General features: G+C 49.3%; 1 protein-coding gene across 1 annotated transcript in view; it reads left to right on the forward strand.

Moving 5' to 3' along the window:
- ACBD3 (acyl-CoA binding domain containing 3) overlaps positions 1-24,692 on the forward strand; it is a 38,591-nt gene that overhangs the window by 7,107 nt on the left and 6,792 nt on the right. The window contains exons 2-3 of the mRNA XM_075339067.1: positions 18,689-18,830; positions 19,664-19,804. Coding sequence (XP_075195182.1) covers positions 18,689-18,830; positions 19,664-19,804 — 283 coding nt within the window. The remainder of the gene's footprint in view (positions 1-18,688; positions 18,831-19,663; positions 19,805-24,692) is intronic.

A 24,692-nucleotide genomic window follows, 5' to 3' on the forward strand; every position in this document is an offset into this window, starting at 1 on the left:
TACATAATAATAAATGATGAAGTCCACCGTTAGCAGAGAAAGAGGGAGAGAAAACAAAAAAAAACAAAAAAAAAAAAAAAAAACACCATATCTCCTAACTGAACCTCACATTCCTCCATAATGTGGCATTCCTCTGAGTCCTTCCAATTTCTATGGTTTTGATCCACCGGAGCTCCGACATAACCTGATCGGCCGCAGCGGTGTGATCACGCGGCTCATTGTGCAGCGATACCCGGGTCCTCATGTGCCAGTGGTAGTACTTGATGACACTAATTATAATATACATGGTCTCTCTGTCGATATTACTGACATTAGAGGGGACACCGTACACTATGTCAGGATACTTTAGGGTCCGCAGTCTGGGGATGTGGAGACGATCGGACACTTCCTCCCGGATCTTCCTTCCTCCCCAGCAATCACATATAAAGTGATCCATAGTCTCCTCCTGCCGACAACCAAGGGGACAGGTCCGATCAGAGACGCTCAGAAACTTCAGATTCCCCCTGACAAAGAGCCGACTATGGAGCGAAAGCCAAGTAATATCGAACAGTTTGGAAGGAAGTCGTCTCCCGTTCAGGAACCTGAGACTGTCCTGAAGGGTGGTCGTGACACAGTCCCTCAGGGCCAGTGGAGAATGGAAGAAAGTCCCACATATCCGAGCATACAGGTCTCTTCTCGTGGTGCTCTCAATGTAAGACCTCTCCAGTCCCCACTTCCTGACACACTTCAGACCATAGTCCAGATACTGGGGGAGGTGGTCACCTGTCCATCTCCTCCTCTTGAGACTGCCGCCTCTGCACCCAAGACTCTGCAAAAGGCAATATCCAGTACCGGATACTATTCACCCACAGGGAGCTACTGTTTGAGTCCATGTTCCAAAATTCACCTTCAGAAACAAGGAGTCAAAGAAAACCCTTGGATTCAACATATCCAACCCCCCCTCTCTCCGCTGTAAGTACGTTACTCCCCTCTTTACTAGGTTCAGCCTATTCCCCCACAAGAGCTGGAAGAACAGGCTGAAGAGCCTCGCTGAGAAAGGCTCTGGCAAAGGGAAAATGACAGAGACATACAAAAACACAGGGACCAGGTAAGTCTTCAACATAGTGACCCTTTCTCTGTAGGTCAGCCTCCAGTTCTTCCATCGCTGAACCTTCACATTTCCGGTTTCCAATTTCTCCTCCCAATTTAGCCTGGCATTATCATCCCTCCCGAATTTAACCCCTAGGATCTTAATATGGGTGGAGGCATTGGCAAACTGCGGCAGATCAAAGCCGGGATCAGTGTCTAATGTCCACAGAGCTTGACTCTTCTCAAGGTTGACCAGAGACCCGGAGGCCTCTGAGTAGCTTCTGATGGACGCAGATAACATCTGCACCTCATGAGGATTGGAGATCACCAACGTCACATCATCCGCATAGGCAACAACATTCAGAGGCAAGCAGTGGGGGACCGACACCCCCTGAAAATCGCACTCCTGCAGTGACCTCAGAAACGGGTCCAGGGCAAAAACATACAGGAGTGGACTCAATGGGCAGCCCTGTCTCACCCCTGCCTCAACTCCAAAAGTGTCACCCTGCCAACCATTAATCAGAGGAAAGCTCACTGCCTCTCTGTACAGTGTCTTCAGCCAATCCACAAATTTTCCCGGAATACCGTACTTTGACAAAGTCGCCCACAGATAGTCATGATCAACCCTGTCAAAGGCTTTAGCCTGGTCCAGACTCACAACATATCTCCCACACCGCTGAGCTTTACATCTCTCGAACATCTCCCGTATCGAGATGACTGCTCCAGAGATGTTCCGCCCTTTTACTGTGCCAAACTGAGAGCCTGCCAACAGTGCCGAAGACAAACAGACTAATCTAGAAAAGAGGATCTTTGCCAGAATCTTCCTGTCCACATTCAGGAGGGCAATCCGGCCTCCAGTTCCTGATGTCGCTCGGCTCTTTACCCTTAGACAGCAGAACCAACGAGGAGACTCTCATGGATGGAGGCATCAGGTGAGTTTCTAGGCAATTGCTATACACATCCACAAGGATTGGAGCCAGGAGGTCTCTAAATTTCTTATAAAACTCTGCTGTAATACCATCTGGACCTGGTGCCTTCTTCAGACATAATTTATTAATAGCCTCCTTAACTTCCTCCACCGTTAATTTTGCTGTCAAAGGAGAAAAGTCCAGATCATAAGTATCAGGCACTGGAGTTGCCTCCAAGAATTGAGCCATCTTATTTCTATCCAAAACCTTCCTCTGAAACAAGTCAGCATAGTAAGATCTCACTACCCCCAGGATACCCTCCCGTGAATCCTGCAATACACCCTGGGAATCAGTGAGACCTGTGACCATTTTCTTGGCCACCCTCTCCCTGCAATTCTCAAACGGATCAGGGGCCCCTAAGGACCCATAATCTCGCTCAAGAACCAGGGAGGTGTACCTACTGTACTGATACTGCCTTATCTCAGATTTCAGCCGGTTAATCCTTACTCTGTCATCCCCACCCGCCGAATACAATGACTCCAATTCTTTACGCAGCCTTAGGTACTGGCTGTACTTATTCCTCCCTTTATTAACTGACAGTCTCTGCAAGAGGGATCTGATATCCTCTTTGACGTCCTCCCACCAGTCGGTCATGTTGTCATAGAAGTCAGCCCTGTCTAGATGAAGCTCCATAAGGGAGTGGATACGACTCTGGACATAAACATCATCCAGGAGACTGGAATTAAGCCTCCACAACCCTCTACCAATGTCCGGGCGGGTAGAGACTCCTAGGCACAAGCACAAAGCGAGGTGATCAGAGTAAGGACGACCTTCTCACTCAGGGCGCCGACAGCCTCAGTAGGACTCACAAACACAAAATCTATCCTACTGCTTCTGTTGGAACAAGAATATGTGAACTTAGGCTGCCGACCTCCCTGTGTGAAAGCGTCAGTCAGCCCTGCCTGTGTTATGATGTTCTGTAGGACCTTACCCTCCCTGGTCACTGTCCTGCCTGAGGAACTGTCACCTGATGACAGTATCGCATTAAAGTCCCCTGCCATCACCACTGGAAGAGAAGTGAAGAGGTAAGGCTTGACGTCATTATAAAGCTGGATCCTGTCAGTCACCGTCTGTGGCCCATAGATGTTAATAAGCCGGAGTCGCCTACCATGGATAGTGACTTCCAGAACCAGACACCTCCCCATGACCACCTCCGTCATCCTATGTACAGTCACGTCATTGGTGCTAAACAGGACAGCGACCCCGGCGTAAGGCTCCACAGCCAGTGACCAGAATGATGGACCGGACCGCCATTCCCTCTCAGCCTCCCTCATAAGTCCCAGGGATGTTAGTCGCGTCTCCTGCAGGAAGATGACATCAGTGCCCAGGTATCGGAGATGTTCATATACCGTATGTCTCGTCCTCCTCACCTTAATACTATTCACATTACTCGAGGTTATTGTTAATGAGTACCCGGCCATCACAACACAGTATAAAAGGAGCAGAGTAACAGCCATCATCATGAATCAAAGATGTTCTGTCCACCACTGGTGTCCATGTCAGTCTCTACCTGAGGGTCTACAGGAATGGGCTTCCTTTTCGGCGGGGATGGTCCTCGACGTCCCTGTCACATTCAGCATCAATTTTCCTCAACTCGTTCTCATAGTCCTCATCAATTAGACTCTGATAACACCCCATACCTGCCGGACACGACCATCACTTCAGCAGAACCCTGGACCTTCTTGCTAGCACTCTGACCAGAGTCATATTCTGCCTCAGGTTTACGAGAGGACGCATTTTTTTTCTTCCTCTTATTGTGCTTAACACTCCAGTCCTCAGATACAAAGAGTGATGCAGAAGAGGGGCCTACCTGAGGCTGCTGGACCTGAGGGACAACCTCCATGTTCCTCTTTGTACCCTGCTGCTCTGGTGTCACATAGGCGGACTCCTGGTGGGCATCTGAGTTGGTCGGTATCTCTCCTGACATTACATCCTCCTCCTGAGCCTCTGCCACAACCTCAACTACCTCCTGAGCCTCAGCCCCTGCCATCACATCCTCATCCGGTAACTCTCTGCAGATGTTGTGCCAGGCGTCTGGACAGTCCCTGTGAGGATGGCCCATCTTACCACAGAGGTTGCACCGGACGTCCCGACAATCTGCAGCGACATGGCCAATTTCCCCACACAGGCTGCACTTCACCACAGTACAGGCATTAGCCAGATGACCCTTTCCACCACATTTGAAGCATTTTCTGGGCTGCCCGGGGTAGTAACATCTCCCCTTCTCCCTCCCAATGAAGAAGGAGTTGGGTAGGTGGGCAGTGATATTATTATATTGCCTCAGCTTCACCTGTACCTTCCACCCCATTGTCCAGATACCATCCTCATCCCTGACTTTGGTGAGATCAGAGACGAGGTCACAATGCCTCCGGAGCCACACCTCGATGTCCTGTGGGGGAACGGCCTCATTCCAGAAGGTGACATTCACAGTAACAGTATCTGGCCTGGAAATGGGAACCAACAAAAACTCATTCCAGCCCTCAGTGTCCCTGAACTTGGGATAATGGGCCCAGAATCTGTCCAGATCACCAACGAGCTTGAAACTGACCTCATAGCCCTGCCTGTCCTGCAGATTAGAGACCGCCAGGATCTCATGTACCACAAACCCCATCTGGCGGCACAGCAGCTCCCTCACCACATATCTGCGCTGCGGCAGATCCTCCTTGGGACCTATGTACTTAAAACGCACAACATTGATACGTTTAAACGTCTGGCCAGTATACCTGGCACTAGAGGTGAAGGATGGGGCGCCGCGGCTCCAGGCATTCCTGGGGGGCACCCGCTGGGTCACACTGGGCTGACTGACAGGGAGAGGATCTGCAGCAGGGGGGGGCTGTCACACCTTGTGGACTAGATGGTAAAGGGGGATAGTCACATATGTCATGTACATTAACATGAGCAGCATCATTGTCAGACAGTACAACGTCCATCACAGATTGTGAATCCCCTCCAGCCCCCGACCCCACAGGCACAGCGTCACTATGCCCAGGCTGTGCACCGGCCTCATCAGCACAATCAGTCTCACACATACTGTCCTGCTCCTGTGAGGAGCATGCTGAGACTTGTGGTGCCTCTGCTGGAGTCTGAGGCGTATGCTCCTGTTCAGACTCTACAGGCTGTCCCTGCTGCTGCAGTGGTGCTCCCTCCTGGAAGCAGAAGCGTGCCGCCTGTACCACCGGCCGTGCCTGCTGCTGGGGGGTGTCGTCCTGAACAGTCTCTGACTTTATGTGGGGGGTCCTGGTCTCCACAGCACAGTCTTGTGTATAGGAGGCAAACCGCTCCCGATTCACGTAGGTCTCCTTCAGGGGCCCCATCGCCTCCAGACAACAGTCCATGTCTTGTACCACCCCGGCCAAGTCCACACCCAGCGCATTCAGTCTCATGTCATACGCGGCATTATTATCAGGGTCACCGCTCTTCAGGTGGTAAATAAAGTCTATTTCACTTTGCAGCATTTGTTTATGTGTCTGCAACTCACCCATCTTCCTTACCAGTCCGGGTATGTCCTCCGCCAGCTGCAGCTCGGGCGCACGCCCCGTCTCCACAGCTTCAGGCTTGGCCACAGGTGCAGGGACCTTGAATACAGGCTTGTCAGAGGCCTCCACCACAGATGTCTGCATGGTGGCCTTGCTGGACCCAGGCACTGGGACTTGCTTACCACTGGCACCGGACTGCGACCTGGTGCGGCCTGAGCTCGCCATGCCGGACACCACATGCTGCTGCTGGAGATTCTCTTGCAGGGTCTGCTTCTCCAAAGATGTCCTCTGTCTGCGGGCCGGAGAGCTGAGCTGCACAGCTGACGGTGATGGAAGCTGAGCTCCTGGCTGGAGCTGTGCACTGACCGGGGCTTCTCTGCAGGAATCATAAGACTTCACACTTTGTTTCTTTTCTTCACTCACTTCTGGCTTCATTACTGCACTTGGAGTTGGTTTTCCTCCCAAAACAGGACACATGGATTCCTTACTTTCTCCTTTCTTACTGGAGCTTTGTGCAACACTCACAGGTCTCACAGTGACTCTGGGGGTGGTATTCCCAATGGAAGAGGCCTGGGAGCCATGTCCCAGTGTAGGCCGGGAAGCCTGGCCCTGCCTGGGGAGCTTCCCCGCCCAGGGGGGCCCCGCCCTGGGCTTGCTCCAGACATCAGGAGAACTGCTCACACACAACCTCACAGCTTGGGGGCAGTATTATAGTAGTTATATTCTTGTACATAGGGGCAGTATTATAGTAGTTATATTCTTGTACATAGGGGCAGTATTATAGTAGTTATATTCTTGTACATAGGGGGCAGTATTATAGTAATATTCCTGTATATAGGGGCAGTTATATTCTTGTACATAGGATCAGTATTATAGCAGTTATATTCTTGTACATAGGGGCAGTATTATAGTACGATAGTTATATTCTTGTACATAGGGGGCAGTATTATAGCAGTTATATTCTTGTACATAGGGGCAGTATTATAGTAGTTATATTCTTGTACATAGGATCAGTATTATAGCAGTTATATTCTTGTACATAGGAGCAGTATTATAGTAGTTATATTCTTGTACATAGGGGCAGTATTATAGTAGTTATATACTTGTACATAGGGGGCAGTATTATAGCAGTTATATTCTTGTACATAGGGGCAGTATTATAGTAGTTATATTCTTGTACATAGGGGCAGTATTATAGTAGTTATATTCTTGTACATAGGGGCAGTATTATAGCAGTTATATTCTTGTACATAGGGGGCAGTATTATAGTAGATATATTCTTGTACATAGGGGCAGTATTATAGTAGTTATATTCTTGTACATAGGGGCAGTATTATAGTAGTTATATTCTTGTATATATGGGGCAGTATTATAGTAGTTATATTCTTGTACATAGGAGCAGTATTATAGTAGTTATATTCTTGTACATAGGGGCAGTATTATAGTAGTTATATTCTTGTACATAGGGGCAGTATTATAGTAGTTATATTCTTGTACATAGGGGCAGTATTATAGTAGTTATATTCTTGTACATAGGGGCAGTATTATAGTAGTTATATTCTTATACATAGGATCAGTTTTATAGCAGTTATATTCTTGTACATAGGGGCAGTATTATAGTAGTTATATTCTTGTACATAGGGGGCAGTATTATAGTAGTTATATTCTTGTACATAGGGGCAGTATTATAGTAGTTATATTCTTGTACATAGGGGCAGTATTATAGTAGTTATATTCTTGTACATAGGGGGCAGTATTATAGTAGTTATATTCTTGTACATAGGGGGCAGTATTATAGTAGTTATATTCTTGTAAATAGGGGCAGTATTATAGTAGTTATATTCTTGTACATAGGGGCAGTATTATAGCAGTTGTATTCTTGTACATAGGGGGCAGCATTATAGTAGTTATATTCTTATACATAGGGGCAGTATTATAGTAGTTATATTCTTGTACATAGGGGCAGTATTATAGTAGTTATATTCTTATACATAGGATCAGTATTATAGCAGTTATATTCTTGTACATAGGGGCAGTATTATAGTAGTTATATTCTTGTATATAGGGGCAGTATTATAGCAGTTATATTCTTGTACATAGGGGCAGTATTATAGTAGTTATATTCTTGTACATAGGGGCAGTATTATAGTAGTTATATTCTTGTACATAGGGGCAGTATTATAGTAGTTATATTCTTGTACATAGGGGCAGTATTATAGTAGTTATATTCTTGTACATAGGGGCAGTATTATAGTAGTTATATTCTTGTACATAGGGGCAGTATTATAGTAGTTATATTCTTGTACATAGGGGCAGTATTATAGCAGTTATATTCTTGTACATAGGGAGCAGTATTATAGTAGTTATATTCTTGTACATAGGGGCAGTATTATAGTAGTTATATTCTTGTATATAGGGGCAGTATTATAGCAGTTCTATTCTTGTACATAGGGACAGTATTATAGTAGTTATATTCTTGTACATAGAGGCTGTATTATAGTAGTTATATTCTTGTACATAGAGGCTGTATTATAGTAGTTATATTCTTGTACATAGGGGGCAGTATTATAGTAGTTATATTCTTGTACATAGGGGGCAGTATTATAGTAGTTATATTCTTGTACATAGGGGCAGTATTATAGTAGTTATATTCTTGTACATAGGGGCAGTATTATAGCAGTTATATTCTTGTACATAGGAGCAGTATTATAGCAGTTATATTCTTGTACATAGGAGCAGTATTATAGTAGTTATATTCTTGTATATAGGGGCAGTATTATAGTAGTTATATTCTTGTACATAGGGGACAGTATTATAGTAGTTATATTCTTGTACATAGGGGCAGTATTATAGTAGTTATATTCTTGTACATAGGGGCAGTATTATAGCAGTTATATTCTTGTACATAGTGGCAGTATTATAGCAGTTATATTCTTGTACATAGGAGCAGTATTATAGCAGTTATATTCTTGTACATAGGAGCAGTATTATAGCAGTTATATTCTTGTACATAGGAGCAGTATTATAGTAGCTATATTCTTGTACATAGGGGCAGTATTATAGCAGTTATATTCTTGTACATAGGAGCAGTATTATAGCAGTTATATTCTTGTACATAGGGGCAGTATTATAGTAGCTATATTCTTGTACATAGGGGCAGTATTATAGCAGTTATATTCTTGTACATAGGGGCGGTATTATAGCAGTTATATTCTTGTACATAGGAGGGTGAGGGGGGAGAGTTAATCCATCACAGAGACAGAAGCCATTATAGTTGGAATATTCGGATGTGATGTTTGTAGCTTTTGTTATTTTGCCAAATTCCAATTAAAGCTGTATTTACGCTGCAGACGATCGCTCTTCTGCTCATTTTTTGGTTTTAGGCTCCAGGTTATAACTATAGTTATAAATGTGCTAATGAGCAAGAGCAGCTTTTATATTTTTGGGTTTTTTTTTGTTTTTTTCTTGTTTCAAACATTTTTCCTTTTTAGCCGTGAAACTTTTTAGTTTACAATCTGTATCTTAAAATCTGGGACCTCCAAATTCTTTGTAAGTAAATGCGAAACAGTTTGTGTATTTTGTATCGAGCTAATCCAATACATGAAAATCCTTATTTATTTTTCTTTATTTTGCTCATATAGCGCTATTAATTCTACAGAGGTGATTTTTTTTATTTCCATTTTTTTTATTCTTTTTTTATTTAGGAGGGGACACACAATAAGGGTAAGTTAACACAGAGCGTTTTTCACGGAGTTTTTGCGCGTTTTTCGGGTGCGTTTTTGCTCAGAAAACTGCATGAATTTGCTTCCCCAGCAAAGTCTGAGTTTTCATTTTTGCTGTCTGCAGACAGCGTTTTTTTTTTTAGCTGCGTTTTTGTGGTGCCCACAAAAACGCAGCATGTCAATTATTTTTGCGTTTTTCACTGCATTTTCCACCCTTTGAATTCAATGAGATGTTCAAAAATGCAATGAAAACTGCAAATTGCAAATATAGCTGCGTTTTAGTGCGTTTTTATTACTAAAAACGCAGCTATAAACGCAAGGGGTGGGCAGTAAAGTGACATGTACAGGAAGAGGATTCCTTCTGTCAGTAAACACAGAAGCGTGAATCCTCCCGGTACCGTCACCGCTGCTTCCATTTCCCGCCCGGTGCCATGTCCGATCCCGTGCAGGAGGTGGAGGCGGCTGCTAAATCAAAAGTGAACAGTAGAAAAATGTCATACTCACCTGTCTGCAGACTCCCGGTGCCATGTCCGCTCCTCTCCTGCTCCGGCTCTGTGCCGGCTCCCAGGCACGTCCGATAGCTGTATGACCTGGCCATGATCACCTGATGCAGTCACCTGACGCATCAGCTGATCGTAAGTCTCGCGGTGACGCCGGATTTTACCGCCGAGTGACTGATTCCCCGGCGCTTGCAGTCAGTTCATGACAGCTGCAGACAGGCCGGGGTGATCTCCGGCGTTCAGGTGAGAGCACCGGAGATTAGCCCGGGATGTTTGCAGCTGAATCGCAAGTGCCGGGGAATCAGTCACTCGGCGCGCGCTGTATAGTCTCGGCTGCAGTCTGGAGCCCAGGTGAGAGCTCCGGAGTGCAGTGCAGGTACCTGACTCCAGGCCCGGCATTACTGGAGAGTCCTCCGGTAGCCAGTTCGACGCTGCACAGAAGTGTTGTTTTTTTTTTTTTCCCACTGATGCATCATCTGATTGTATAAAAGCCGTTTATACAATCAGCTGCTGTGTCCTGTGATTCAGGCCCTTGAACCTGACACATCATCTGATCGCTCTGCCTTCCAGCAAACCGATCAGAGGATATTGCATCCAGATTGGACGGCGCGGGACCCTCGACCCAGGATTACTGCGGAGGGGGGTTCTTTATTTCAATAAAGATGGAGTCACTAATTGTGTTGTTTTATTTCTAATAAAAATATTTTTCTGTGTGTTGTTTTTTCTTCGGCGCTCCATTGGGAGACCCAGACGATTGGGGTGTATAGCACTGCCCTCCGGAGGCCACACAAAGCAATTACACTAAAAAGTGTAAGGCCCCTCCCCTTCTGGCTATACACCCCCAGTGGGATCACTGGCTCACCAGTTTTCTGCTTTGTGCGAAGGAGGTCAGACATCCACGCATAGCTCCACTGTTTAGTCAGCAGTAGCTGCTGACTCTATCGGATGGAAGAAAAGAGAGCCCATATAGGGCCCCCAGCATGCTCCCTTCTCACCCCACTTGCGGTTTGTAAGGTTGAGGTACCCATTGCGGGTACGGAGGCTGGAGCCCACATGCTGCTTTCCTTCCCCATCCCCCTGAGGGGCTCTGTGGAAGTGGGATCTTACCGGCCCCCGAACCCTGAGGCCGACCTCCATCCACAGACCCAGAGACCCTGCTGGAGGAGCTGAGTACAGTCAGGGACAAGGCCCTGCAACGTTCAGGTACTCTGTGTCCCCGCACAGACAGGCCACGCACACTCCAGGCTTGCTGGGTGTGCTAGTGCGCCGGGGGCACTAGCGCTGCGCGCTCGGGTTAGAGTCACTGCAGCTTAGCTGAGTGATTTTTGTCTTGGGAACTACCGCGCCGGCCGCTCCGGGAGCGGCGGCGCCGCTGGGACTTGTAGTGCGCCGGGGACTCGCGCTGCCCGCGCTTTTACGGCGGCAGCGCTCATAAATCTAGTCCCCGGCTTTTGCGGCCTAGTTACGGTTCGTTCCCGCCCCCACCCTGTCATTCAGGGAAAGGGAGAGACGCTGTGCAATAGGCAGCGCCGAGGGCTGGAGCCTTATTTACATGCTCCAGCCCTCTCACTGGGCACAGTGGGGACGCAAGTTTCCCGCTCTTGGTCTCAACACGCCCAGGGCCCGCCCCTCTCCACAGGACGCCGGCAGCCATTCCTGCATGCAGTCTGGCTGGAGAACGGACACAGGCTCTGGGGGACTCAGACAAGGGACTCTGGCGACCACACACCCGCGTTTATGCGGGCGGTAAGCTGCACATAAGTGCTGGCCCCACTAGTGCCACAGTGTTATTTGGTGCATTTTTTCTCTGTACCATATATATTTATATTGCACTGTACAGTCGCTTCTTGGCTTATACCCTCATTGCTCTGAGGAGACAACAGCATGTCATCCGCAAAACGCAAGGGTGCCAAGGCACAGGCGGTACGCACTGCTTGTGCCGCATGTGGGGCTAATCTACCGGCAGGTTCCAATGACCCCCATTGTGTGCAATGTTCAATCCCTGTGCCACTTCGTCAGCCAGAGTCTATGGTAGTAGTGGCCCAGGCAGAGACGCCTGTGAACCCTGCCCCGGTGACGGGGACAGAATTTGCAGTTTTTGCTGATAAGATGTCTGTGACTATGACAAAAATCCTGGAAACCTTGCAGTCCAGGCCAGTTTCTCAGACCATGGACACTGCTGTGTCTATGCTCCCCGGTCCCCCTCAGTTGGAACTAATCCGTACTTCAAGGGGGTCCCAGGCATCACAGGCTGAAGACTCTGACTCGGATGACAGTCCCAGGCAGCCTAAGCGGGCTCGCTGGGAAAGACCCTCGCCGTCATCACACTGGTCAGGGTCTCAGCGAGACGAGGCTCTGTATGAGGAGACAGAGGTGGGTGATCAGGAATCTACTCCTGACACCGCTCTCAATCTAGATACCCCTGATGGTGACGCTATGGTAAATGACCTTATAGCGGCCATCAATAGACTGTTGGATATTTCTCCCCCAGCCCCTTCTGCTGAGGAGGCAGCTGCACAGCAGGAGAAGTTCCAGTTCCGGTATCCTAAGCGTAAATTGAGTACTTTTCTGGACCACTCTGACTTCAGAGAATCAGTCCAGAAACATCATGCTTATCCAGATAAGCGTTTCTCCAAACGTCTTAAGGATACACGTTATCCCTTTCCCCCTGACGTGGTCAAACGCTGGACCCAGTGTCCAAAGGTGGACCCCCCAATCTCCAGGCTTGCTGCTAGGTCCTTAGTTGCAGTGGAAGATGGGGCTTCACTTAAAGATGCCAATGACAGACAGATGGACCTTTGGTTAAAGTCTGTCTATGAAGCTATCGGCGCGTCGTTTGCTCCAGCATTCGCGGCCGTGTGGGCACTCCAAGCTATTTCAGCTGGCCTGGCACAAGTGGACTCTATCATACGTCCAGCAGTGCCGCGAGTAGCGTCCCTAACTTCGCAAATGTCTGCGTTTGCGACTTACGCTATCAACGCTGTCCTGGACTCTACGAGCCGTACCTCAATGGCGTCTGCCAACTCTGTGGTTTTGCGCAGAGCCTTGTGGTTAAAGGAATGGAAAGCAGATTCTGCTTCCAAGAAATGTTTAACCAGCTTGCCACTATCTGGAGACAGACTGTTTGGTGAGCAATTGGCTGAGATCATTAAACAGTCCAAGGGTAAGGACTCCTCCTTACCCCAGCCCAGATCGAGCAAACCTCAACAGAGGAAGTGGCAGTCGAGGTTTCGGTCCTTTCGAGGCTCCAGCAAGACCCAATTCTCCTCGTCCAAAGGGACTCAGAAGGAGCAAAGGAGCTCAGATTCCTGGCGGGCTCATTCACGCCCCAAGAAAACAACCGGAGGAACCGCTTCCAAGGCGGCTGCCTCATGACTTTCGGCCTCATCCCTCCGCATCCTCGGTCGGTGGCAGGCTCTCCCGCTTTTGCGACATTTGGCTGCCACAGGTCAAAGACCGGTGGGTAGCAGACATTTTGTCTCACGGGTACAGGATAGAATTCAGTTCTCATCCTCCGCCTCGGTTCTTCAGAACCTCCCCACATCCCGACCGAGCAAATGCCCTTCGGCAGGCGGTGTGCTCACTAAGAGCAGAAGGAGTGGTGATCCCTGTTCCTCTGCAGGAACAAGGGCAAGGTTTTTACTCCAATCTCTTCGTGGTTCCAAAAAAGGACGGCTCGTTCCGTCCTGTTCTGGACCTAAAGCTGCTCAACAAGCATGTGAACGCTAGGCGGTTCCGGATGGAATCCCTCCGCTCTGTCATTGCCTCAATGTCTCAAGGAGATTTCCTTGCATCAATAGACATCAAAGATGCTTATCTCCACGTGCCGATTGCTACAGAGCACCAACGTTTCCTACGTTTCGTGATAGGAGACGACCATCTCCAGTTCGTAGCTCTGCCATTTGGTCTGGCGACAGCCCCACGGGTTTTCACCAAGGTCATGGCGGCAGTGGTAGCAGTCTTGCATTCTCAGGGACACTCGGTGATCCCTTACTTGGACGATCTACTTGTCAAAGCACCCTCTCAAGAGGCATGCCAACACAGCCTGAATGTTGCACTGGAGACTCTCCAGACTTTCGGGTGGATCATCAACTTTTCAAAGTCAAACCTGGCACCGACTCAATCACTAACGTATCTTGGCATGGAGTTTCATACTCTCTCAGCGATAGTGAAGCTTCCGCTGGACAAGCAGCGGTCACTACAGACAGGGGTGCAGTCTCTCCTTCAGGGTCAGTCGCACCCCTTAAGGCGCCTCATGCACTTCCTAGGGAAGATGGTGGCAGCAATGGAGGCAGTCCCGTTCGCGCAGTTTCATCTGCGTCCACTTCAATGGGACATTCTCCGCCAATGGGACGGGAAGACAACTTCCCTAGACATGAAAGTCTCCCTTTCTCAGACGGCCAAGGATTCTCTGCTATGGTGGCTTCTTCCCACCTCATTATCGCAGGGAAGATCATTCCTGCCCCCATCCTGGGCAGTGGTCACGACAGACGCGAGTCTGTCAGGGTGGGGAGCAGTTTTTCTCCACCACAGGGCTCAAGGGACGTGGACTCAGCAGGAATCCACCCTTCAGATCAATGTTCTGGAGATCAGGGCAGTGTATCTTGCCCTATTAGCCTTCCAGCAGTGGCTGGAAGGAAAACAGATCCGAATTCAGTCGGACAACTCCACAGCGGTGGCATACATCAACCACCAAGGAGGGATACGCAGTCGGCCAGCCTTCCAGGAAGTCAGGCGGATTCTGATGTGGGTAGAGGAAAGAGCATCCACCATATCAGCAGTTCACATCCCGGGCGTAGAAAACTGGGAAGCAGACTTCCTCAGTCGCCAGGGCATGGACGCAGGGGAATGGTCCCTTCACCCGGACGTGTTTCAGGAAATCTGCCGCCGCTGGGGTGTGCCGGACGTCGACCTAATGGCGTCTCGGCACAACAACAAGGTCCCGACCTTCATAGCGCGGTCTCGCGATCAAAGAGCTCTGGCGGCAGACGCCTTAGTGCAAGATTGGTCGCAGTTCCGGCTCCCTTATGTGTTTCCACCTCTGGCACTCTTGCCCAGAGTGTTACGCAAGATCAGATCCGATTGCGGCCGCGTCATACTCGTCGCCCCAGACTGGCCGAGGAGGTCGTGGTACCCGGATCTGTGGCATCTCACGGTCGGCCAACCGTGGGCACTACCAGACCGTCCAGACTTACTGTCCCAAGGGCCGTTTTTCCATCGGAATTCTGCGGCCCTGAACCTGACTGTGTGGCCATTGAGTCCTGGATCCTAGCGTCTTCAGGATTATCCCAAGGGGTCGTGGCCACCATGAGACAGGCTAGGAAGTCCACTTCTGCTAAGATCTACCACAGAACGTGGAAGATTTTCTTATCCTGGTGCTCTGCACAAGGAGTATCTCCCTGGCCATTCGCGTTACCTGTTTTTCTTTCCTTCCTGCAATCTGGGTTGGAAAAGGGCTTGTCGCTCGGCTCCCTTAAAGGGCAAGTCTCGGCGCTATCCGTGTTCTTTCAGAAGCGTCTAGCACGACTTTCTCAGGTGCGCACGTTCCTGCAGGGGGTTTGTCATATCGTACCTCCGTACAGGCGGCCGTTAGATCCGTGGGATCTAAACAAGGTCCTTGTTGCTCTCCAGAAGCCGCCCTTCGAGCCTCTGAGGGATGTGTCACTTTCTCGACTCTCACAGAAAGTGGCCTTTCTGGTAGCGGTCACGTCTCTTCGGAGAGTGTCCGAACTAGCAGCGCTGTCATCCAAGGCTCCTTTCCTGGTGTTCCACCAGGACAAGGTAGTGCTGCGCCCCATTCAGGAGTTTCTCCCTAAGGTGGTATCCTCTTTTCATCTTAATCAGGATATCTCCTTGCCTTCCTTTTATCCGCATGCAGTTCATCGGTATGAAAAGGATTTACATTTGTTGGATCTGGTGAGAGCACTCAGAATCTACATTTCCCGCACGGCGCCCCTGCGCCGCTCGGATGCACTCTTTGTCCTTGTCGCTGGTAAGCGCAAAGGGTCGCAGGCTTCCAAAGCCACCCTGGCTCGATGGATCAAAGAACCAATTCTTGAAGCCTACCGTTCTGCTGGGCTTCCGGTTCCATCAGGGCTGAAGGCCCATTCTACCAGAGCCGTGGGTGCGTCCTGGGCATTACGACACCAGGCTACGGCTCAACAGGTGTGCCAGGCAGCCACCTGGTCGAGTCTGCACACTTTCACCAAACATTATCAGGTGCATACCTATGCTTCGGCGGACGCCAGCCTAGGTAGAAGAGTCCTGCAGGCGGCAGTTGCCTCCCCGTAGGGGAGGGCTGTCTTTGCAGCTCTAACATGAGGTATTTCTTTACCCACCCAGGGACAGCTTTTGGACGTCCCAATCGTCTGGGTCTCCCAATGGAGCGCCGAAGAAGAAGGGAATTTTGTTACTTACCGTAAATTCCTTTTCTTCTAGCTCCTATTGGGAGACCCAGCACCCGCCCTGTTGTCCTTCGGGATTTTTGGTTGTTTTTCGGGTACACATGTTGTTCATGTTGAATGGTTTTCAGTTCTCCGACGTATCTTCGGAGTGAATTTGTTTAAACCAGTTATTGGCTTTCCTCCTTCTTGCTTTTGCACTAAAACTGGTGAGCCAGTGATCCCACTGGGGGTGTATAGCCAGAAGGGGAGGGGCCTTACACTTTTTAGTGTAATTGCTTTGTGTGGCCTCCGGAGGGCAGTGCTATACACCCCAATCGTCTGGGTCTCCCAATAGGAGCTAGAAGAAAAGGAATTTACGGTAAGTAACAAAATTCCCTTCTTTTTTATCTTTACTAGAAATTCATGGTGGCCATGTCTAATATTGGCGTGACACCATGAATTTCGGGCTTAGGGCCAGCTGATAAATACACAGCTAGCCCTAACCCCATTATTACCCAGCGAGCCACCCGGCATCAGGGCAGCTGGAAGAGTTGGATACAGCGCCAGAAGATGGCGCTTCTATGAAAGCGCCATTTTCTGGGGCGGCTGCGGACTGCAATTTGCAGCGGGGGTACCCAGAAAGCTTGGGCACCCTTGATTGCGGATTCCAATACCCAGCTGCCTAGTTGTACCTGGCTGGACACAAAAATTAGGCGAAGCTCATGTCATTTTTTTTTTTATTTTTCATGAAATTAATGAAATAAAAAAAAAAGGGCTTCCCTATATTTTTGGTTCCCAGCCGGGTACAAACAGGCAGCTGGGGGTTGGGGGCAGCCCATACCTGCCTGCTGTACCCGGCTAGCATACAAAAATATGGCGAAGCTCACGTCATTTTTTTTGTTTGGGGAGGCCAAGAAATCCTGCATACAGTCCTGGAAGGAGGATGCTGAGCCTTGTAGTTCGGCAGCTGCTGTCTGCTCTCCTGCATACACTATTGGATGGAGGATGCTGAGTCTTGTAGTTCTGCAGCTGCTGTCTGCTCTCCTGCATACACTATTGGATGGAGTATGCTGAGCCTTGTAGGTCTGCTCCCCCTGACTCTCCCTCCAGCATACAGTCCTGGATGGAGCATGCTGAGCCTTGTAGTTCTGCAGCTGTCTGCTCTCCTGCATACACTGGTGGAGAATGAATAACATATGGAAGAAAGAAATGACATCAGACCTTTTTTTTTTTTTTTAACAATCTAATGGCAATGTTCACTGATAAAAAAAAAAACGCAGTGAGCAAAAACACACCAAAACGCGGTAAAAACGCACGCGTTTTTCCATGCGTTTTTTAAAGACGCTGCGTTTCTGTGCGGTTTTAGCGCTAAAAAACGCACAAACGCAGCGCCAAAAAAACGCAGTGTGTGCACATAGCCTAATTTGGGGCAGTAACTCTATTGTTCTCCGGGTTGACTTTTGTCCTTCTCATAGCTGGGAGTTTGCTACAAATGTATCTGATATATTCCATCAGCAGGAACCTCTCCCCTCTGCCTTAATACAATTTGCATCAGGATATGACCTGTACAAATGTGCCATTTATTTTGGTCAGTACATGTTTTAATTCACTGCCAGCAAGCAGAGATCTGGACAATGTGAAGTATTCAAAGTTCATAAATGCGCGATTTACATGAGCATTCAGGGACCCCTGTGGAAACGTATCCATTAGATTGTGATTATACTGTAAGTCAGACACAGCCTTATCTCTTGAGATTATGGGCGATAGCGTGTCTATATCTATGTATGTGCCCTGTTTGATAAAGCTGAGCCGGGTCAGTCATGGGGCACAGTATCACAATATTTAATATGGCTTTACATAGGACTGCAGCTTTTCTTTTATATGCATGTACATATGCACACATTAGTCATTTTAAAGCGGATCTATCATTTGTTGAAAATAAGAATAAATAAGCCAAATACTGTTATAAAGATCACTGCACTCCTCTGATTCTGTAGCTGTTTTCCGTTTTGCTCTACGTCGCTCCGTTGCAGAGATATTCACATTTTTGCTTTGGAGCGCGATATGTGAAATCTCTGCTTTGCCGTCAATCTGGGCGTTTCTCCAGTGTCTTTTCTTGGGGCGTGCGCTTTCATCCTTCCCTTCAAGACACTGCCAATCAGAGCAGGTTAGATTTCTAGACGGCTAGGCTTTCTCCCGAGCTGTGATGGGGAGGGAGAGGTGAACGCGCACGCTCCGAGACTAGAAGCGCCCAGTTGGTCTGTAAGCAGAGATTTCACCTATTGCTCCTAAAGAAACAAATGTGAATATCTCTGTAATGGAGCGACGCAGAGCAAAACGGAAAAAAGCTGCAGAATCAGGGGAGATCAGAGATTTTCACAGGGGAACTGGTGCCTTATTTTGGTTGTAGTGTCCTTTCGCACATTTTATTACAAATTTGCTCACTGCTAAAGTGCGCAGTGAGCGGCTTCCAGATCCCAGCGTTTCAGACGTGGCACACTGATCCGACCTCCTGCTGTGAACACGGGCCGGGTCTCCTAACCGCTTTCCCTCCTTTTTTTTGTTTTACAGAGAAGGACGGCAAGGCTTTCCATCCAACCTACGAGGAGAAGCTGAGGCTGGTGGCTCTACACAAACAAGTGCTGCTGGGACCCTACAACCCCGACACCTGCCCCGAAGTCGGCTTCTTTGATGTCCTGGGCAATGATCGGAGGTAACAAACGCCGCGGGGGTTGTCTCAATGTAATATCATCAATAATACACTATATACAAAGTTGCTACTTTTTTTTTTTGTAACATTTTTGTATTGCTTTGTATACACAGCTCTGATGCAGATCTGTGTGTCTCCATGGTTACAGACTACAAACAAACCTCATGTAGTCTGATCCCACAGTTATATTTTTTTACCACTAAAGTAGGAGGCGGATGGAAGGAAGTGACTGTAAGATGAACCTATGAACATGCATAGGAGCTGTATACGCAAAACGGGAACATGCATAGGAGCTGTATACGCAAAACGGGAACATGCATAAGAGCTGTATACGCAAAACGGGAACATGCATAGGAGCTGTATACGCAAAACGGGAACATGCATAGGAGCTGTATACGCAAAACGGGAACATGCATAGGAGCTGTATACGCAAAACGGGAACATGCATAAGAGCTGTATACAGAAAACGGGAACATGCATAGGAGCTGTATACGCAAAACGGGAACATGCATAGGAGCTGTATACGCAAAACGGGAACATGCATAGGAGCTGTATACGGAAAACGGGAACATGCATTGGAGCTGTATACGGAAAACGGGAACATGCGTAGGAGCTGTATACACAAAACGGGAACATGCATAGGGGCTGTATACGCAAAACGGGAACATGCATTGGAGCTGTATATACAAAACGGCAAGTGATTTTTAAATCACTACTTGCTGGAAAGTTTCCTTATTTTATCTTTAGGGTTGTTTGTAGGATTGTAACAAACCCTCAGCTGTGGAAGTAAACTCCCCCTGCGCATCGGTCACACTGTGTCATCTTCTTCTCTACAGGAAAGAATGGGCGACCCTGGGCAACATGAGCAAGCAGGAAGCCATGACGGAGTTTGTTACCCTCCTGAACAGATGCTGCCATCTGTTCTCCACATATGTTACATCCCATAAAATAGAGAAAGAAGAGCAGGAGAGAAAAAGGTAAAAATCCCTACAATCCCCACACCTCCCCGCAGTGCAAGAGCGGTAACTGCTGGTTACTTCCAGACACAGCGCCACTCTTGTGCACAGGTTGTGTCTAGTATTGCAGCTCGGTTTTATTAATGTAAATAGGGCTGAGCGGTAACATGACTCCCAACCTGAGGACGGGGACCTGACAACGACCGCACCGCACCTGATAGGTCTCCAGACGCTCCTCTCCACCTCAGTCCCCTATAGTAATGTGCGTTCCATGGGGTTGACCATTGCCCTGGTCCGCAGGCTGTCTCCGTAGTCTGCGGCTGCCAGATAAGAGCCCCTTCAATCCTTCTCCTGCCCCCCAGCATCCCTGGCACCTCTTCTTATTAAATAGGCCCCATGATGTCGCTATGTAGCAGCACTACCTCTCATGACCTACTAATCTGGAGAGACGCGGAGGATGCCGGCAGCTGGGAGGACGTTTTCTGGGCTCGTGTTCGGATGCTATGCACTACTGTCATGGCTACAGACTAGGGTCCTGCAATTCTTACAGCTCCCCTCTATACACTGGGTATTGGCTCAGTCATAGATCCAGAGTCTCTCCCAAGATGGCGTACCAGGGTGACATCACGCGACCCCTGCAGCCAATCACCGGCTGCTTCGCTCCCCCGCCATAGGATGTATCGCATAGATACCAGGGCAGAGAGAGCAGCGCTGGCTTCCTGCGGGGAGAAGCTCCGGCACCAGAGGGAGGAGCACAGGTGTTACTATTTTACAAAGGGGGAAACGTAAGGATTGAAAAGTGGACAACCCCCCATAATCCCTTCGCAGTGCTGCCACTTTCAGTTTTTGCAGTTTGTTTTTTACCCCCTTTTTCCCAGAGCTATAACTTTATTATCCTGTCCACATAAACCTATAAGGGCTGTTTTTTTTATTTAAAAATATATATATATATATATATATATATATATATATATATATATATATATATATATATATATATATATATATATATATATATATATATATATATATATATATATATATTTTTTTATTATTTTTTTTTTTAAAAAAAATAAGATTTTTTTTTTTTACATTTTTAATTGTCCCCTTTGGGGACTATAACCTAATTTCTTTGTCGCTCCATTGGGAGACCCAGACAATTGGGTGTATAGCTTCTGCCTCCGGAGGCCACACAAAGTATTACACTTAAAAGTGTAAAGCCCCTCCCCTTCTGCCTACACACCCCCCGTGCCTCACGGGCTCCCCAGTTTTTATGCTTTGTGCGAAGGAGGCACACATGCACGCAAGCTCCACATCTTAGTCAGCAGCAGCTGCTGACTAGGTCGGATGGAAGAAAAGAGGGCCCATAACAGGGTCCCCAGCATGCTCCCTTCTCACCCCACTCTGGTCGGCGGTGCGGTTAAGGTTGAGGTACCCATTGCGGGTACACAGGCAGGAGCCACATGCTGTTTTCCTTCCCCATCCCTTGATGGGCTCTGGGTGAAGTGGGATCCTAATCGGTCTCCAGGCACTGGGGCCGTGCTCCCTCCGCAGCCCCTGGGGAATCTGCTGGACAGGAGCTGGGTATCGTCAGGGACAAGGCCCTGCTACTGTGAGGTACTCTGTGTCCCCCTGGAGGACCGCGCATGGAGCGCTTGTGCCATACACACCGCAGCACTGCTGGGTGTGTTAGTGCGCCGGGGACTACCGCGCCGGCCGCGCTTATTTGCCGGCCGCGCTTATAACTTTAGTCCCCGGCTTTTGCGGCCTAGTATCGCATACTCCCGCCCCCAGGCCTGCCAGTCAGGGGAAGGGCGGGACGCTGCACAGGACGTCAGCGCTGAGGGCTGGAGCATACTGTGTATCCTCCTCCCCCCTCACTCAGCACAGTGGGGCATCAGATTCACGCACTTTCTGGGGCACGCCCACGGCCCCCTCCTCCCCACAGAACGCAGACAGCCATTCCTGTCAGCACCTCTGACGCTGGAGAGGAGAGACAACACGGCTCTGGGAGGCCCAGGCAGGGAATCTGGTGATCACACAACCGCTTTGAGCGGTCGGTAAGCAGCACCTGGGTGCTGGCCCCACTGAGTGCCGAAGTGTACATATATATATATATATATATGCTTATATGCTATACATTTACACTGTACGGTCGCACTGTTGATTTTTGGCTATATACCCTCCTGCATTGTACTCAGAGGAGACAACAGCATGTCGTCCGCAAAAAGCAAGGGTGCCAAAGCACAGGCTTTCTTTGCAACCTGTACTTCATGTGCGGCTATACTACCGGCAGGTTCCACCGATCCTCATTGTGTGCAATGCTCGGCCCCTGTGGCACTTACTCAGCCGCAGCCGCTGCCACTGGTGGCCCAAGTGGAACCACCTGCTACCACTGTCCAGGTGACAGGGACGGAGTTTGCAGTATTTGCTAACAAACTGTCTGAGAGTATGGATAAATGGTCTGCTAAGATACTAGAAGCCTTGCAGTCCAGGCCGGTAACTCAGGCCCCGGGCACTGTTGTATCATTGACCCCAGGCCCCCCTCGGTTAGAGCAGCAAAATGCTCCTGGGGTGACTCATAGGTCCCAAAATGAGGTCTCTGACACGGACCGCAGTCCCAGACCGCCTAAGCGGGCTCGCTGGGAGCTTCCATCGACTTCATCACACTGCTCAGGGTCTCAGCAGGGGGACTCTCTAGAGGATGAAGCGGAGGTGGCAGATCAGGATTCTGATCCTGAAGCCGCTCTCAACCTAGATACGCCAGAGGGAGACGCCATAGTGAACGACCTTATAGCGTCCATCAATCAGGTGTTGGAGCTTTCTCCCCCAGCGCCTCCAATTGAGGAGTCAGCTTCTCAGCAGGAGAAATTCCGTTTTAGGTTTCCCAAGCGTGCATTGAGTACGTTTCTGGATCACTCTGACTTCAGAGAGGCAGTCCAGAAACACCGAGCTTGTCCAGATAAGCGCTTTTCTAAGCGCCTTAAGGACACACGTTATCCCTTCCCCCCTGACGTTGTCAAGGGTTGGGCTGAGTGTCCCAAGGTGGATCCTCCAGTCTCCAGACTGGCGGCCAGATCCATAGTTGCAGTGGAAGATGGGGCTTCACTCAAAGATGCCACTGACAGACAGATGGAGCTCTGGTTGAAATCCATCTATGAGGCTATCGGCGCGTCCTTTGCTCCGGCATTCGCAGCCGTATGGGCCCTCCAAGCTATATCAGCTTGTCACTCGCAGATTAATGCAGTCACACGTGCCTCTGCTCCGCAGGTGGTGTCATTAACCTCTCAGGCGTCGGCGTTTGCGTCCTACGCCATTAATGCTGTCCTGGACTCTACGAGCCGTACGGCGGTAGCATCCGCCAATTCGGTGGCAGTCCGCAGGGCCATGTGGCTACGTGAATGGAAGGCAGACTCTGCTTCCAAAAAGTTCTTAACCGGGTTGCCATTTTCTGGCGACCGCCTGTTTGGTGAGCGATTGGATGAAATCATTAAACAATCCAAGGGAAAGGACTCATCCTTACCCCAGCCCAAACCGAAGAGACCTCAACAACGGAAGGTACAATCGAGGTTTCGGTCCTTTCGGCCCGCGGGCAGGTCTCAATTCTCATCGTCCAACAGGCCACAGAAGAGTCAGACGAACTCCGATTCATGGCGGTCTAAGTCACGTCCTAAAAAGACTGCCGGAGGAACCGCTTCTAAAGCGGCCTCCTCATGACTTTCGGCCTCTTCACACCGCATCCTCGGTCGGTGGCAGGCTCTCCCGCTTTTGCGACGCCTGGTTGCCACAGGTACAAGACCGTTGGGTGAGAGACATTCTATCTCACGGTTACAGGATAGAGTTCAGCTCTCGTCCTCCGACTCGTTTTTTCAGAACATCTCCGCCCCCCGAGCGAGCCGATGCTCTTCTTCAGGCGGTGTGCACTTTGAAGGCAGAAGGAGTGGTGATCCCTGTTCCTCTTCAGCAACAGGGTCACGGTTTTTACTCCAACTTGTTTGTGGTGCCAAAAAAGGACGGATCTTTCCGTCCTGTTCTGGACCTAAAACTGCTCAACAAACACGTGAAAACCAGGCGGTTCCGGATGGAATCGCTCCGCTCCATCATCGCCTCAATGTCCCAAGGAGACTTCCTAGCATCAATCGACATCAAAGATGCTTATCTCCATGTACCGATTGCACCAGAGCATCAGTGCTTCCTGCGTTTCGCCATAGGGAACGAACACCTTCAGTTCGTGGCACTGCCTTTCGGCCTGGCGACAGCACCACGGGTCTTCACCAAGGTCATGGCAACAGTGGTAGCAGTCCTACACTCTCAGGGACACTCGGTGATCCCTTACTTAGACGATCTGCTTGTCAAGGCACCCTCTCGAGTGGCATGCCAACGCAGCCTGAACATTGCTCTGGAGACTCTCCAGAGATTCGGGTGGATCATCAATTTCCCAAAGTCAAATCTGACACCGGCCCAATCACTGACATATCTCGGCATGGAGTTTCATACTCTCTCAGCGATAGTGAAGCTTCCGCTGGACAAACAGCGTTCACTACAGACAGGGGTGCAATCTCTCCTTCAAGGTCGGTCACACCCCTTGAGGCGCCTCATGCACTTCCTAGGGAAGATGGTGGCAGCAATGGAGGCAGTTCCTTTTGCGCAGTTTCATCTGCGTCCACTTCAATGGGACATTCTCCGCAAGTGGGACAGGAAGTCGACGTCCCTCGACAGGAACGTCTCCCTTTCTCAGGCAGCCAAAGCCTCCCTTCGGTGGTGGCTTCTTCCCACTTCATTGTCGAAGGGGAAATCCTTCCTACCCCCATCCTGGGCGGTGGTCACGACGGACGCGAGTCTGTCAGGATGGGGAGCGGTCTTTCTCCACCACAGAGCTCAGGGTACCTGGACTCAGCCAGAGTCCTCC

The sequence above is a fragment of the Anomaloglossus baeobatrachus genome, chromosome 3, assembly GCF_048569485.1.
Source record: "Anomaloglossus baeobatrachus isolate aAnoBae1 chromosome 3, aAnoBae1.hap1, whole genome shotgun sequence".
NCBI classification, from domain to species: Eukaryota; Metazoa; Chordata; class Amphibia; order Anura; family Aromobatidae; genus Anomaloglossus; species Anomaloglossus baeobatrachus.